Here is an 18,406-nt window from a genome sequence, read left to right as displayed (position 1 = left end):
TGGGAAGAAATTCAAACATTTTGCGGTGTAGCATATATTCAGGACAGCTATTTTGAAACACCTGATGTAATGTTTGATTTGGTTGAAAACTTAGCGCACATTTATGATTTGAAAAGCCGGATGTAGCCTCACTAGAGTTGGAAACCGCAAACACTCCAACTTGATTATTATCTCCGGAAGCAAAAAAATATGGCATTTCAATGTAATGAATATATGACTGGTATCCCATAATTGTGTTTATATATACACTTTCGGTTTCATACGTTTAAGTTATTGTATTAAGGTGAATTTTACTTTTAATAGACCTCTGTGCGACCAATATATTTTACCTACCAATGAGACGAGGAATTAATCGCGTCATATTATTAATATATTCAACCTGGAAACTGCCGTGTTACAAGGGATCATTTTTTATGAATAAATTATACAAACTCAAACTGCTATCTTTGTTATACATGTATTATATATACAAAAATGTATATATATCTGTTTACCACAGTTATGGTTCAATGTTTAACATACTGGTTTAAAGCTTCCTACATTTTAAACAGAAATCAGTCATATTTTATAAATTTTCTTAACAAAAATAAGACTTATAATGCTATTTACATGGATGAGAATGGCAAAATTGCAAAAAAAAACAAGAGGACCATGATGGTCCTGAATCGCTCACCTATCCCCACATGACCCAGTGTTGAACCGAGTATGACGTCGTTATTTCTATTATTTGACAAAGTGACCTAGTTTTTGAGCATATGTGACCTAGATATCATCAAGATAAAAAATTCTGACCAATTTTCATGAAGATCCATTGAAAAAATAAATTGACCTCTAGAGAGGTCACAAGGTTTTTCTATTATTTGACCTAATGACCTAGTTTTTCAAGGCACGTGACCCACTTTTAAACTTGACCTAGATATCATCAATGTGAACATTCTCACTAATTTTCATGAAGATCTCGTGAAAAATATGGCCTCTAGAGAGGTCACAAGGTTTTTCTATTTTTCGACCTACTGACCTAGTTTTTGACCACACATGTCCCAGTTATGAACTTGACCCAGATATCATCAAGCTGAACATTCGCACCAACTTTCATGAAGATCCAGTGAGAAATATGGCCTCTAGAGACATCACAAGAATTTTCTATTTTTAGACCTACTGACCTAGTTTTTGACCGCACGTGACCCAGTTTTGAATTTGACCTAGATATCATCAAGATGAACATTCTGACCAATCTTCATCAAGATCTCTTGAAAAATATGGCCTCTAGAGAGGTCACAAGGTTTTTCTATTTTTAGATCTACTGACCTTGTTATTGACCGCACGTGACCAAGTTTCGAACCTGACCTAGGTATCATCAAGGTGAACATTCTGACCAATTTTCATAAAGATCATATGAAAAATATGGCCTCTAGAGAGGTCACAAAGTTTTTCTATTTTCAGACCTACTGACCTAGTTTTTGACCGCACGTGACCCAGTTTCAAACTAGACCTAGATATCATCTAGGTGAACATTCTGACCAATTTTCATGAAGATCCATTGAGAAATATGGCCTCTAGAGAGGTCACAAGGTTTTTCTATTTTTAGACCTACTGACCTAGTTTTTGACCCCACGTGACCAAGTTTCGAAATTGACCTAGATATCATCAAGTTGAACATTCTGACCAATTTTCATCAAGATCTTATGAAAAATATGGCCCCTAGAGAGGTCACAAGGTTTTTCTATTTTTAGATCTACTGACCTAGTTTTTGACCCCACGTGATCCAGTTTCGAACTTGACCTAGATATCATCAAGGTGAACGTTCTGACCAATTTTCATGAAGATCCATTAAGAAATATGGCCTCTAGAGAGGTCACAAGGTTTTTCTATTTTTAGACCTACTGACCTAGTTTTTGACCCCACGTGATCCAGTTTCGAACTTGACCTAGATATCATCAAGGTGAACATTCTGACAAATTTTCATGAAGATCTCTTGAAAAATATGGCCTCTAGAGAGGTCACAAGGTTTTTCTATTTTTAGATCTACTGACCTAGTTTTTGATCGCACGTGACCCAGTTTCGAACTTGACCTAGATATCATCAAGATGAACATTCTGACCAACTTTCATAAAGATCCCGTGAAAAATGTGACCTCTAGAGTGGTCACAAGCAAAAGTTTACGCACGCACGCACGCACGCACGCACTGACGACGGACGCCATGCGATCACAAAAGCTCACCTTGTCACTTTGTGACAGGTGAGCTAAAAAGGAGAAAAGGCTGGGGGTCAAGGGGGCCGTCCAGGCACCCTTGCGGGTCCAGGACAGTGCCCTGGTGGGGGGGCCAGAGAGGCTACAATTTATTTCCTTTTGAATTTTACAGTAAATTTACGACCAAGATTTACTTTCATATATATATATATATATATGTATATATATATATGAAGAAGCTGCTAGACAGCGGTAATGAAAAAACATCAGTTATGAGCAAGCGCCTGGCATTTGGCATCTGTTAGCAAAAACATGGCTAAACAGAAAATCTGTATATATATATCTGAATCCACTTTTTATATGAAACAGAAATCAAGATAGGTCGGTTCTGGGGTTTACTTATAACAACTCAGAGTGCTGGTTCTTTTTTTCATTACCAGTCTTCTGCTGCTCTGGGGTTCTCAAGTAATATGGCAGAGTGCTTAAATTTCCGATCAATACTCACGTCTGTCTTTTTCACAACCAGTCAACGCTGATTTCCTCAATTTGATAATGCATAACATACAGAACACAGCATAGCTGGAGTTCCAAATTCTCAGTCACTCCAAACCTTGCATTCTGTCCAGATTTATTGACTCCCAACTTTCTTGTCAGTGTAAATCAAGTCTTCTTTTACTGTACCTAACCTATAAGACTGAGATTGGATGCCAGTCTCAAAATGCTAAATTTTCATTGGCTAATTTCATGTCTGTGCTCAAAAATAACCAATCAGATGCTGGCAGTCTTGAGACTGGTCTCCAAACTTAAGTTTTATAACTTACAGCTTAAACTGTTCTTTCAAACTGGACTGTATCTAACAATTTACTGGCCACATATCACACACTTTTGAAGCCAAGGGATTCAACTTATTACATACCTTTTTTCCCCTGCTTTATTTTGAACAGTAACAATTCTAAATGATAACTTTCAAAATAGTATTATGTACAATCTATAAAACACAGAAAATGTCTCCCATATAAATGAACTGATATCCCTTGTTTAAAAACCTACCCAGTAACCAGTAATGATCATTCTATATTGGTTGACGTGGCAAACTGAAATTTGCGCCAAAACTTTATTGAACCAAACAAAAATATGTTAAGTGGATTTTATTTGCTTTTGTTCCCCTCAATAGATCTGCACTCTAATATTTAAACATGGCTTTGGAGTAATTTAACACTGCTGGCAAGCTGTTCTAAATCTATTTCAATATGACCATTGTGAGGGAATGTAAGCCTTTAACAAAACCTGGATTTAGTTTACAAAAGCTGAATGTATTCAGACTTTGTTCTGTTTGCCACCGATTACACAGCTAGCTTTTATATTACTCTGGCGACCTGCCAAATGCTCTGATCAATTTTCCATTTTTACAATCCTCTCTGCCATACATAAACAATCTAAAGTCTCTTTGCACACAGCAATTTATTATTAACTTGGCCATGCTCCAAGTCCATAACCTTTTCAAAAGCGATAACACCAGACCCAAGGGCATACATTTAGCTTGAATCTTTATCAGAGCATTTCCCTAGCTAGTTTGTCAATATTTCTGGACTCATCCGTTTCATTTGCAATAACTTCATATACTATTTCCTTGTAACGTGCTGCTGAAAATTCAGGATTTTTCTATTGCATTATGAGTTATACTTTGTAAAGGGTCAGAAAATATGGAAATATGCTTAATTTTGTTAAAGGAATAGAATGCAATTGTTTAAAACATTTTTTTGTCTGACTTCCCCCTAGTTGTGCAAAAGTGGACTACTCCAATGACTCATTGCCGCATGACTATGTTCAATGTATGCAAATATCCAGGCATGTTGTAAGCTGTTGTCGGAAGCCATCTTGAAAATCAGAATGTTGGCTTGTATTAAGTTATTGTATTGGACTAGAAAATGGGTTTAAACCTAGTTTTATTTGTTAATTGTCATATAGTTAAGAGATAACAAAACTTAGACATCGAGCTTTGGATGTATGACAGTGACAAACAAATTGAAAATAATTACAAAATTGTACACCGAATCAACAACAAAGACTGCTGCGAGACAAAAATTTGTATATAAAGCGAGGGAAATTTTCAGATGGGCATAAATGATTAACCTTGCTGACTTTGTGTCACGATGATGGACATTTTTGTTTAGCAAATTTTTATGTTAAAATTATATTTACTACATCTGGAAAAAAAAATACTTCAGATTTAGTGCTAAAAAGGCTCAGTTAACAGCTCTTGTGGGTTGCTGTATGTTAACTTTTTAGTTCTTCCAAATGTTAAAACCTCAGGACAATAATAACACTTATAAACTTACTATAATTTCAAATCAGTTCTGTGGAGCTTTTTTTAAAAAGAATATCAAAATTACAAAGCTAGGAAAATATATTTCGCTTTTCTTTATTCTGAAATAGAAGTCTGTTAGTTGAACTCTACATGTACTCTCAGTATATTTCCGCTTTAGCTGGAACTCTTACGAATGTACAGACACTGCTGGTGTTTAAGTTTGCTAAAACACGGGAAAAAGCTTCCTACATTTTATCAAGATGACTGTTTTGGCACTGCATTCTGTTCAAGATATTTATAATATTAATGAATGGAACATGCTGTGATTTTATTTTTATAACCTCACATAAATAATTTTCAACGTAAGCGTTACAAAGCGTAAAACCGGATCATCGTATCATCACTGCAAAGACTGAATGCAAACATTTAAAACATGCTTGAACTATGTCTCGTCAGCCAACTACTTGATACGTATCTTGTACTATTTTCAAATATCACATTGAAGCGCACGCTGAATCACGCAGTAGTGGCATGATCAACATTCTTCGCTAGTTACCGGGTCATGTGATCTTGATAATAATCAATATGTAAAAAGAACTGAATAAATAGACTTAAAGCTTGCTACTGTTCAAGTCTCCACTTCGTATTGATTTCCGTTGATTAGCACAGTGGTTTTGTCAATAATATTTGAGATCAAATTCGCCCTACTGTGAGTAAACAACACGTTCTCTCAGTTACAATATGTAAAACGTAATAACGATTGAGGCTTTAAACGGAATTGTAAATCATGTCAATACACATGTTTTAATTAAAATTTCCTTCCATGTTGAACATGTTGCATTTCTATGTTTAAGGCTTAATTAAAAAGTATTTTTTTGTACCTGACATTAAAAGAGACGTTTTTTTGTCCTCTACAAGTCAGTTATAAATCCCCTATTTAATAACTTCACAGAAACAATACAAATATCACAAGGAATCAGTTCTTTGGAATCCATATAAAGTTATTGAGACAAGCTTCAAGAGAAAAGGGATTTTAAGAGAAATTTCGAAGTCAGTATGAAGACAAACATTAATATCACACTGTTTTAGCTCCAACAGTTTATGTGAGACAGCATAATCATTCTCACTGTGGTGATAGAAAAATAACAAAACAGTTAATATATAGCAAACACAGAAAGCAAGTTACATGATAAGTATCTGAAATCAGGTTCCTGAAATCCACTCACTGTATGTACTAAGAACAATCAAGACTTTGGTTTTCTTTTTAAGCTATGCCTAACTTGAAGTACACCAATTGTGACCATATATCAAGTATGTGAAGAAAGTCTGTCCTGCTGAAGTCAGAAAGGTGCAAAAGGGCAAGAAGGGAAGCCTGGTATAATTACAGGACTTTAATATGAAATTTATGGTTAATTTATAGAACACTGAGGTCCAATGTACATAAACACATCCCGAAAAACGTGTAGGAAAAGGAATGTCATGAACATTTCAATGTATGTATATAAATCTATGCCCTCTAGGCAGAATGCATAAACATTTAAGCGACAGTTGACTTTTATAAAACAATCAAGGAGAAGTCTTTGTACATCTGTCAAATAAAGCCTAAAGCAAACTAACTTTTCATAGTCAGTGTCAATTAGTTTTATTGGAATACCATTTCATCAATTAGAAACTGTTATCATGACATCTTGTGTTACATATATCTTCTAAGAACAAAAAACATGTACATATTGAACAATTTTCTTCTTTTTTAGTGTCCATATTAATCATCGATCCTCCAACTTTAATATTCTTCATCTTTAATTTAAGTTTGTTTGACTTGTGGGTTTGCCCCCACTTTTAACAGCATTTCAGTCAAAGTGGTGTTTACCTAACCAGTGTCATACACTGTGTCCTTGCAAGTAAAAGACTTTTCCGTCTGTCAGTACCTTTAGATTCAAAGCTAGACTTTCTGATAGGAACTCTAATGCTCTTATCCCTTATCATGCTGGACACGATTAATTCTGTCTTTGCGACCAGTGTAAATCATGATCAGCCTGCATGTCCATGCAGTCTGATCATGATCTGCACTGTTTGCTATTCAGTCAGTATCTTCTTGATAAACTTTTAACAGTTAACGGTAATGGTAATGTGACTGTCCAAATTGAAAGATGGACAAGTTCATAATAGAAATTTAGCAGGGTTTTAAAGGGTTAATACCGAGATGACAGAGAAAGCTTATTTATATACAGTTATGGAAAAAAAACAGGTAACAAGGATTATTCAGGCAATGTCAGACATGTTCACAAGCTGACATTAAGTACCGGAAACAACATAAAACTTGTTTACGAAGACAGAGTTGGGACAGAAACTTCACAAGAGAAAACGTGACAGTCAGTGGAAAGGACAGCAAAAACAGCCAAGGAAAGTACTGTAACAAACAAAAGTCCTCGCATCAAAATACTGGAATATGTGCCGTAGATTCAACTTGGTGTGCACGAAAATGTGGTTTTTTTTGCCAACACTGTTATTTTATGGGGATGAACAAAATGCAATAAACTTGGTCCCCAAGGATATTTTTCAAGTACATCAAACCTAGTGAAAAAACAGCCACAGAAAACATACGTAACAGTTTTCTAGATACATAAAAACATAGAGAAAAATCCATACTGGGAATACTAAAATTAATAGGCAAATGTTACCCCAAAGCCCTACTTTTATACATATGGGTACAGAACTTTTTTTCTTACACATACAGATTCTATTGGACGTACATTGACAAAGGTGTAGTTTTTCTTTCCCTTTTATTTTGAAAGGAATATTCTTTAATGTATTTAAGTATATGACTCATGAATCCATAAAATTATGTCCTACATACATTACTTCCACTTGTGCTTCTCCAAAAAAAGATTTGCTTTTCTGAACTGGAGGAATATAGTAATTCTTGTTCTTGCACATGATCACTGTCCGATTATTGGGTAAGGTATTACCATGCTGATATTACCATGCTAATTTTAACTTAGAAATTCTATCATTTATTATTTGATTTGTTTTGTTTAAAGATGCACCACACAATAGCTGTATTCTATTGTATTTCCACAATGGTAATTATACATGATTTGCAGGAAAAAATGAGAAACATATGTTAGGCCAAGATAAAGTGTTTAATGTCTGAACATTTTATTGAATTAATGTTGCATTTAATATGCACAATATTTGATATACTAAGCTGAGTTAAGACAACACTTTGTTTCTACAGGGTAAAATCGTTACTTATCTATGTTTTTTAACCTATACTGAAAAAGAGATTGACTGAACAAGTTTGCAAACACACTAATTCAGGGAGCGCCTAAATTGTCCACCTGCGTCATGCAATATAAGCAGTATTATCAGAATGATTTTCACAAAGTTCAGTGGGAGGAAAAAGTAGGTCAATAGGTTGTGGTGGGTCTTTAAATGAGATCTTTTGCTCAAGAGTACATAGCAAATGAAATATGGTTTGTCACAATATGCATAAAACAAGCATCAAGTTCAGAAGCAAATGCAATTATGAAATATTAAGAAGGTATGAAACTATTAAAATGAGCAGTTAGACTTTGGCCATTCTTTAAGACAAGTATTTTTTAGCTCAGTTGCTTTAAATAACAATACTAATAATATTCTTTTGTAATCTTTCTGAACAGATGTACTTGTGGCACATAAAGATAAGCCATATAGCCACTTCCAGTTTAGTCTGGTAAAAAGGAAACTTGTGAGGCTTGCATGCACTTTATACAGTTTGAAATATGCATTTCAGTAGAACTGTGAATCAAGCTAACTGTCTCTGTCTGATTAATCAAGAAATGAAATACAATCAGAACATTAATTTTATGCTTTAGAAAAAAATTATATAAAAACCAGATAGTAATTTACCTACCTAGGCAATGTAACAAGATTAAAAAACTATTTTAACTATAATCTGGCCTGGGATTCAGTCAAAAATCGAAAGCCTGAAAGCCTACATTCTAAAGCCTGAAATCTACTACCGCTAATGTGATAGCAGAGGTGAAAAATGCCAAAGCATTTCTTATAGATGTACAAAAGATTTTAATTTTTCAAATGCTTGAATTGATCACCCCCTCCTCCCCCCACTCTGGGACATATGGCTACATTTAATAATATAAAATCAATATATAAATAACATTTCTATCGACCAGCACGCAGATACGATTGAAGTTCTTGAAGCAGACTGCATGGGTTCTTTTTTGAAACAGCATGCCAAGATCCTGCAGAACTTCATTGATGCAAGAATCCCTGATACTGACAACCTTCTGCTTCAAAACAAAGAAAACCTGGCAATTTGTTCTTCCTTTTTTTAGACATCTGCTTTGTCTGAGCCAAAAGTTATAACATTGGAAGACTGAGCTGCTCTTGCTTATGTCTTCATGAAGATTTGCAGTCAGTGTCCAAAGCTGTGTAACTTGTGTGTGTTTTTCCTAGCCATTTTTTGCTGCTTATGCAGACTGCGGTCAGATGACAATCAAGAATTACAAACACAGACAGTTCAGAGCGTCCAAATTTTGAGCAACAGCAAGTACAGCAGTTTTCAGAACTTTTAGTTACCAGTCAACAGAATTGCACCATGTTAAAACTAAATATTTATCACCCTTTCAATGTATGGCATACAATTTACATTTACTTATATTTTATTCATTAAAATATGCAAATTTGTGCATTTTAGATTGTACTTCTTTCATGCTGCAGTGATCAACAGACAAATAATATAATTCTGATTTTGTAAAAATCATAAATAAACTCCTCTGGAAAGTACACAATTTCTTTCACTTGACCTACTGACCTATTTTTGTCGATAGCTGCAAGTCAGTCAAGCTCCTGGGCCAAAAGTAGGAGACCAAACAAGATACTGAATACATTGTTTAAGGCAAGCTTACATTTTCATAATTAGATACTTTAATATCAGTATGAATAATGGGTTTTAGGGGAACCTCGAAACACCAAAACTTGATTTGTGAACTCTCCTATTTTTTTCTTTTATACTTAAAACCTTATTTTGTTAAAATTTCAATGAACATTAAATTTTGTCTTCTTTAAAAAAAAACATGTCGAGGGACTCGTACTGTAAAAGCTTTGTAAATAAAACTTTACAAGCACATTTCCTGTTATGTCTAACATTTTAGTGCAATCCAACTTACAATAAAGTATCATTTCCTCTCAAGTTTTCATTCAAGTAGAAGTATGAAATAACATGCACAAGGGTATTTCATTTAAGTAACTTTCTCAGGGAAAGACAATGGTAAGGTAATATGCATAGACACGCTGCCGCCAAAGAATATTTAATCCTCTCATCGTCATTAATTTAATATACATCTTTACACACTTCAACTTTTTAATTATTAACAGTAAACAATTATTTCTTTGTTGTGATAACAAGAATGCATATTTTAGCTTCCTAAAAAAATATACAATCAGGACTTGATTCTTTCAATTTGGAAATGGGACAACTCAACTGAAGAGCTCTGGGTCTTTTTCCTTCTGTATCAAAGTTTACAGACTAACAGAGGTCAAAATTTGGTGACTCCCAACCTGGAATTGACTCATTATGAATGTAGTTCCCAAATTACATTTTTTCAAACAATACGTAACATGAAAATTTAGGAAACTTTCCTGTCACAATTTGGGAAAAATTACCCTTTTTTAAATATGGGAAGTAGCTAAATAAGGCAAATATGTAAGGATAAAAAGGCCTGCACAGGTTGAAGAAATGGATTTATACCATATACTTTCAAACTGAAAGACCTTCGACAACCCTAACAGATTTTGATCAAACCATTTTTAAGTCAAGAAACTGGAGATCACAAAAACTATGGAATCTGTATGTGACTTGCCCCTACAATACTTTGCCAACGTTAAACCTTTCGAAGCTCCTTAAAGCATTAAGTTTGATATTAACAATTTGATACTTAATTTTTCTCTTTTGGGGATTTACCTGTATAGATTAACTGCTCTGCAAGACTATACATGTTGACAGGGATTAAAACAATCTTACTCGAAATCTAATACATAATCTTTACTATATACTGAAAATGACAAATAAAGGTTGTTCTGCAGAGTTTTTGTACAATTTTGCATAAGTTACTTTCCCTTTACAGATGTTTAAAAATTGGTTATCTAAACTAAATTTTATATCGAGAAGGAAGTATGCCTGATAACATATCAGTGAGAAAACTTTTTCATGTTACATGAGAACTGAACTTGATCTGCATATGATTTTCATGTCCATTATTTCTTGAGTTAAAAAAATATGGTCACTTACAGAGACATTTTAATTACCATGTTCAATATTTATATAGCAAACTGGATTTGATCTTTTGGCAAAATTTGCTGAAAACACCTGAAGTTGTTTGATACATTTTAACAAACCTGCACAATATGATGCATTTAATCAGATTATTCTTTTTTATATTTAGAAGTCTTAAAATAGTTTATCTAAAAGAATACGAATTAAACATTCATACACTGTGTATTTTTAGATAATCATTGCAAGCAATAATAATTAATTATGAAAAATGATTACTTTATCTATTTATGACTCGTCTGAACATCCATACTTTTTAATTGGAACTACTTTTAAACTTATTAGTAATAAAAACAGTATGTTAATTGGAGTAATTACTTGTAACATCTGGAAGCATCAATGCTTTCACAAAACTTTCATTTCTTCTATCTAAAATTGGGTCGTAACCAAAACTAGAAACACGGAACGCGAAATCCTCACACCTCCCCCAAAATTCGACAAAAATCCCCACTAGTCTACGCGTTTGTTGCCGTTAAGAAAATAGTCACGTAATTGCATTCAAATTTAGGTTTTGTTTTCTTTCAGCAGGAATGAAAAAAACTATATTGACGCAAGTCAAAGCATATGAACTATTTATTCATTATTGCCAAACAAATTTTGCGATACGAGACGAACCCCATCTTATTTGAAACACGTTTATGAATATTTGTTATACGCTACTCACCGCTTAAAATATTCCGTTATTTCGTTCTCTGTTGTCGTTTCGGGTAAATTCCCAACGAGAAGATACCTTGTTTCGCGTACCATTTCCCTAGAATTCTACATCCCTAATGTAAACTTCAAACACGCCGACATTTTTCGTTTAAAATAGCACATTGCATTACACATTACAACTTCGCTGTAGTCCCGATAAAAAATTTCGTACTAAACCGCGTGACGTCATCGTCACGTGACAGCTTAATATACAGCATATTCCATGTGATTGTGTACAAGGCAGGGGTCAGCTCAACGTTAACAATTTTAACGTTTTCGTTTGAGTAATATTTTCTTCGAAAATAAAAAAAATAAAAAAACTTTTCATACTCTCTCAACAGTTAGTACTACAGACTATTTTGCATTTGTTTTAATTAATGCGTTATGGTTACATCAGAACAGACCATGTTTTCATAATTGTATTAGTTTTGATACACTATCGGGCTCATTTTTTTTGGCCATATGCAAAGTAAGAAATCGGCTAATATTATGTGTAACAGTCTTAATTAAGAAGATTCATTGAAATGATTTTCTGTGCAAGTCACTACGAGACTGTTGAACATTGTAACGACGTGCACTCATTAACTATATTCCAGTATTTTTTTATGGCATTTAATGCTCAATTAGAATGAAGTTGTAAGTGATCTCTGCAGAGTTATACCCTAGTAATCTTAATGACGGGCATACTAGACGGGTTTTATTCAATCACAGGTTCTGCAATACTATTTGCCAACAATTCCACATGTTATATATAATTTTTTCTTAAAGATTTAGTCTTATGATTACAATTTCCGACTCTTGAGTCTGGTTAAGCTTTCAGGAATATATAGTGAATGTGCGTATCAATAGACCAGATTGTTGTTATAACATGTCACAAATATAAAACTCTTAAGCAAAAATGTTGAATTGAGCCAGACATTTGACCGCCCAGGCATACCGTTCGCACATATCTTACCGCAACGTTTAGTGTTTTGGTTGGCATGTAGATATCGCAAAAAATAATCACAAGGCAACCTTGTGAAGAAAAAGAAGGTAAAATGCGCATAATTTATTTAAAAACTGTGACCATGTGCATCAAACGTATAAGCGAGGCAACTAGACTATGTGCAAGTCCAACGAGTTATCTGCTTCTAAGGTTTATCGATTTTCAATAAGTTTGACAGCTCCCCGCGGTAGCCTCGCAAATATTCTTTCTACGGAAGCGCTGGTGCGTTACAATATTGATTCACGGAAAGATATCAGTTTGCCGCGGGCAAAAGAAGTTTTATTGTTCGCCGTGTGTAATTAAGCTTGTGCATTGAACCACCCTCGGTTAAATGTGTACAGTAAGCGTTTACGCGATGTCGAGACTTGGAACATTGCCAAAAACTGCTGATAACAAGTAAATCGAGTATTTGACCTGTATATTCTAGTCACAGCTAAATCGCGAATTACTTTTTTTGAAGTACTAGAAACAAGCGTTTTACTATAACTCCCAATATCTTAAAAGCTTGTAATGGCATATTCCAATACATAAAATACAGGGATATTTCATTAAAAACCGTGCAAACAGACAAAAAAAGAGAAGGCTTCCAATTTATAATTTCAACACATTTTTATTACATTTATTTTCAATAGTGTGTGTTATTAATATAAACTCCGAAGGAAATGTATCCAAGTGCGAGGTGTAGCCCCAAAATTGTTTTTTCACTTTATGACGTCACTAAGTGCATTACATCCTTTTTGGGCTTATATTTTCCCAAATGGCCATTTTCTAGTATTTTGACTAATATATTCCACCTTCAACAGCAATGCTTCTTGTTTCAATGACAATTATCCTGGTGTAAACCGAGTATTCTTTGTCAAATATCACTCAGATTTTTTTTCCGAGTGTCAAGACAAAGAACAAAGGATTTTACTGATATATCCGTCGAAGCTCATTTATAGCGATGTTTGAAGCAATTTTCAAGTGATAAGGTTCTCGGACACTTAAAGTATTATCAAATAGTGATTTTATTCTGATAATAATGCAGAAAAGCTCCCATTATTACGATATTTTAACAAATTTGACAACTAACACATCGCCATTGTTAGTCAATTCCTATCAAGAAATGACGCATAACAACCTTGAGCGAGGTACTATGGGATTGAAAATCACGCGACTGGCGCATGTCGTGCAACTTCGGTAATTTCCGATAGCAAAAATGGTACTACGGGAAATACCGAAACATCTTTCGGCTCGTTCCGTGAAACGCAGTTAACGGAGACCGCCTTTTATGGTATATACTGCAGAGAAACCTAGTTATAAATAACACGATTTTTGTATTCCTTAGATTAAAGTTTTATAATTTACATCAAGGTATTTTCTCATTGATGACTTAGATTAAAGAGAGAAAGCATAAAATATGTGTTTTGATAAAACGTGTACCTAAAAAAGCTAATGTTTCTCAATTCAAGGGCGCTCTTAATTCTGAACACTATAAACCAAATTTTCCCTCACGAGTTATGTCCCTTTTCTATGATCACATGCGACCGAATACAGTGATTAATGACCTTACCGTGTCTCGGATGCTCTTACTGCTCGAAAACAGACACTGACAATGGCCCAACTGTCTGTAACAGCGTATAGTATCGAACGATACTGACAATGGCCCTACCGTAACGTCCATACTGTGTCGGATCTACCACAGACACTGACAGTGACCTTATTGTCTGCTAAATATAAGACCTGACATAACTCATATATCACTTTATAAGTTCATTTAAACTGATATTTTACATTTTTTATTTTCCAAAAAGGCTTTAATAGTAAAAATGTAAAATGTCAGAATATTAAATGTTGAAAGTAAAATGATAACTTTTTCACGTCCAATTATTTGGACTAGGACGCTCATCAACCATTTACATACAGACAACTGCTTTACCGTCCATGTAGGATCAAAGACAGACATTTACAAAAATCTTACCGTTCATACTGTATTGGAGAAAACATAGGATTACCGTCTGAGACGCTCGCCCTGTGTATACATAGGATTGACCAAAAGACACGGACAATGTCTGTGGCGCCCATATTTTTAAGACTGGCCACAGACATTAACAATGGCCGTACCATCCATGACGCTCATACTGTATAGGATTGGCCACAGACATTGACAATGGCCTTACCATCCGTGACGCTCATACTGTATAGGATTAGCCACAGAAATTGAAAATAGCCTTACCATCCGTGACGCTCATAATGTATAGGATTGTTCACAGACATTGACAAAAGCCTTATCGTCCGTGACGCTCAGACTGTATAGGATTAGCCACAGATCTTGACAATGGCCTTACCATACGTGACGCACATAATGTTTAGTATTAGTCACAGACATTGACAATGGTCTTACCATGCGTGACGCTCATACTGTATAGGACTGGTCACAGACATTGACAATAGCCTCACCATCCGTGACGCTCATACTGTATAGGAATAACCGCAGAAATTGAAAATAGCCTTACCATACGTGACGCTCATAATGTATAGGACTGGCCACAGACTATAAGATTCTTTCACTGGTTGTAGGTGCAGATGGGAATTTCCGGCCTCGAGGGTAACTTTTTAGGCGGTAACGAGGTTCCTACCGAGTGACCGCCTAAACAGTTACCCGAGAGCCGGATATTCCCATCTGAACCTATAACCAGTGACAGAATCTTTTTCTTGTATACCGATATAAAGATATAATAATAAAAATAAAATCAGTCGAACGGCTTTCTTTTTAGAACTATTTCTTATAGCAGCGTATTTAAACAAAGCGCGGGAAATCAACGTCCGTAAACAGGAAAGACGTCATGACGTTTCAAAGACAAATAACAATGTTTAGTTCCGGTTTTCTTTTATCAGTTCCAGCGTAACGTTATGATTTTTTTTATAAAACAACGTGTTTTGAATCGAGAAATATACTATCAGGAACAAAGAGGAACTGTCAAGGTATTGGATTTTTATTCCGTTTTTCGAAATAAAATATAAATAACTACATAAATCTTCTACATATATGTAGTTCGTATTACGTCATTTAAAGCACGAGAGTCATCTTACACCCCGGGGTGTAAGATGGATTTTTCCAGCACCGGTAAAAATACAGGAAATCCCCGTCTGGTATGCAAGAAATTGACAATATCCTTATCGTCCGTGACGCGCGTACTGTATACGATTCGCTACAGACATTAACAATGGCCTTACCATCCGCGACGCTCATACTGTATAGGACGGCCACAGATATTGACAATGGCCTTACCACCCGTAACGCTCATACTGTATAGGACGGCCAAAGATATTGACAATGGCCTTACCATTAGTGACGCTCACACTGTATACGATTGGCTACAGACATTGACAATGGCCTTACCATCCGTGACGCTCATACTGTATACGATTAGCCACAGATATTGACAATAGCCTCACCATCCGTGACGCTCATACTGTATACGATAGGCTACAGACATTGACAATGGCCTTACCATCCGTGACGCTCATACTGTGTAGGACGGCCACAGATATTGACAATGGCCTCACCGTCCGTGACGCTCATACTGTATACGATTAGCCACAGATATTGACAATAGCCTCACCATCCGTGACGCTCATACTGTATACGATAGGCTACAGACATTGACAATGGCCTTACCATCCGTGACGCTCATACTGTATAGGACGGCCACAGATATTGACAATGGCCTTACCATTCTTGATGCCATTACTGTATAGAATCAAATACATGCATTAAAATGATTATAACGTCTGTGACGCTCAGACCTTACCGGCTTTGACGCTCCTACTGTATAGGACTGGCCACAGACATTGACAACTGCCTTACCATCTGTGACATTAATACTATATAGGATCAAACACAGGCATTAACAATGGCCTTACTTCTGTGATGCTCATATTGTATAAGATTGGCCAAAGACATTGAATATGGCCTTATGTGTGTGACGCTCATATTGTATTGGATTGGCAACAGGCATGACCTTACCGGCTCTGACGCACTGTATAGGATTGGCCACTAGCATTAACAATGGCCTTACGTCTGTGACGCTCATACTGTATAGGATCGACCACAGGCATTGACAATGGCCTTTTGTGTGTGACACTCATACTATATAGGACTGACCATTGGAATTAACAATGGCATTACGTCTGTGACACTCATCCTGTATAGGGTCGGCCGCAGATATTGCCAATGGCCTTACCGTTTGTGACGCTCGTACTGCACTGGATTGACCATAGACATTGACAATGGCCTTACCATCTGTGACGCTCATACTGTATTGGTTTGGCCACAGACATTGACAATGACCTTACTATCCGTTTAATACGCTCATACTGTATAGTATCGAACAGGCATTACGTCTGTGACGCTCATACTGTATTGGATTGGCCACAGGCATTGTCAATGGCTTTTACCGTTTATGACGCTCATACTTTATAGGGACCACCTCGGGAGTCTAGTGGTAGAATGACCGCTTCGAGTGCGGGAGTTCGTGGGTTCGATCTCTGGTCGCGTCATACCAAAGACGTAAAAATGGTACTAGTAGCTTCCTCGCTTGGCGCTCAGCATTAAGAGGACAATGCTTAGACTGGTCAGCCCGGTGTCGGTATAATGTGACTGGGTAGGGTATCATGTCATGTGTCTACGGCGTGATGTTCAAGTGAGGCAGCACTCTAAATTTGGGCATTGTGCTCACTGCTACAAGTAGAGGCCGCCATTTATATGACTGAAAAATTATTGAAAAAGACGTTAAACTCTAACACAAACACATACACATACTTTAAAGGACTAGCCACAGGCATCGACAATGGCATTACCATCTGTGGTGCTCATACTGTATAGGATTGAACAGGCCTTATCGTCTGTGACGCTCATACTCTATAGGATTGACCACAAACATTGGCAATGGCTTTATGTCTGCGACACTCTTACTGTACAGGATTGGCAACAGACATGGCAATGACTTAACCATCTGTGACTCTCATACTGTAGAGGATTGGCCACAAACATTGACAATGGCCTTATGTCTGTGACACTAAATGTACAGGATTGGCAACATACATGACAAGAACTTAAATATCTGTGACGCTCATAGTACTGACCACATGCCTTTACCATTTGTGGCGCTCATACTGTATAGGATCGACCACATGCATTGACAATGACATCCCCAGCCGTGATGCTCATACTGAATAGGATCGGCCACAGACATTGACAAAGGCCTTATGTTTGTGACACCTTTACTGTAAAGGTTTGGCAACGGCATGACAATGGTCTTATCGACCGTGATGCTCATACTCTAATGTATTGACCACATGCATTGACAGTGACCTCACCATGTGTGACGCTCATACTGTATAGGATCGACCACATGCATTGACAATGACCTCACCATGTGTGACGCTCATACTGTTTAGGATCGACCAAACACATTGACAGTGACCTTACTATTTGTAACGCTCATACTGTATAGGATCGATCACATGCATTGATAATAACCTCACCATATGTGACGCTCATACTATATAGGATCGACCAAACGCATTCCGTATAGGATCGATCACATGCATTGACAATGACCTCACCGTGTGTGACGCTCATACTGTATAGGATCGACAAAACACATTGACAGTGACCTCACCATGTGTGACGCTCATACCGTACAGGATCGACCACATGCACTGGCAATGACCTCACCATGTGTGACGCTCATACCGTATAGAATCGACCACATGCATTGACAATGACCTCACCATGTGCGACGCTCATACTGTATAGGGTCGACCATATGCATTGACAGTGACCTCACCATTTGTGACGCTCATACTGTATAGGATCGACCACATGCATTGACAGTGACCTCACCATGT

The 18,406-nt window shown here is 36.2% G+C and overlaps 1 protein-coding gene across 1 annotated transcript in view; it reads right to left on the bottom strand.

The window, feature by feature from the left end:
* Window positions 1-13,629, bottom strand: part of LOC123526462 (msx2-interacting protein-like) — a 73,392-nt gene extending 59,763 nt beyond the window's left edge. Inside the window, exon 1 of the mRNA XM_045305619.2 lies at window positions 11,498-13,629. Within this exon, the coding sequence (XP_045161554.2) occupies window positions 11,498-11,580 (83 nt within the window). The 5' untranslated portion in view covers window positions 11,581-13,629. The remainder of the gene's footprint in view (window positions 1-11,497) is intronic.
* Between the last annotated feature and the right edge of the window lie 4,777 nt (window positions 13,630-18,406).

This window comes from Mercenaria mercenaria, chromosome 14 (assembly GCF_021730395.1).
Source record: "Mercenaria mercenaria strain notata chromosome 14, MADL_Memer_1, whole genome shotgun sequence".
Classification (NCBI taxonomy): Eukaryota; Metazoa; Mollusca; class Bivalvia; order Venerida; family Veneridae; genus Mercenaria; species Mercenaria mercenaria.
The sequence above is the reverse complement of the archived record's forward strand: the minus strand, read 5'-3'. Positions and strand labels throughout refer to the sequence as shown.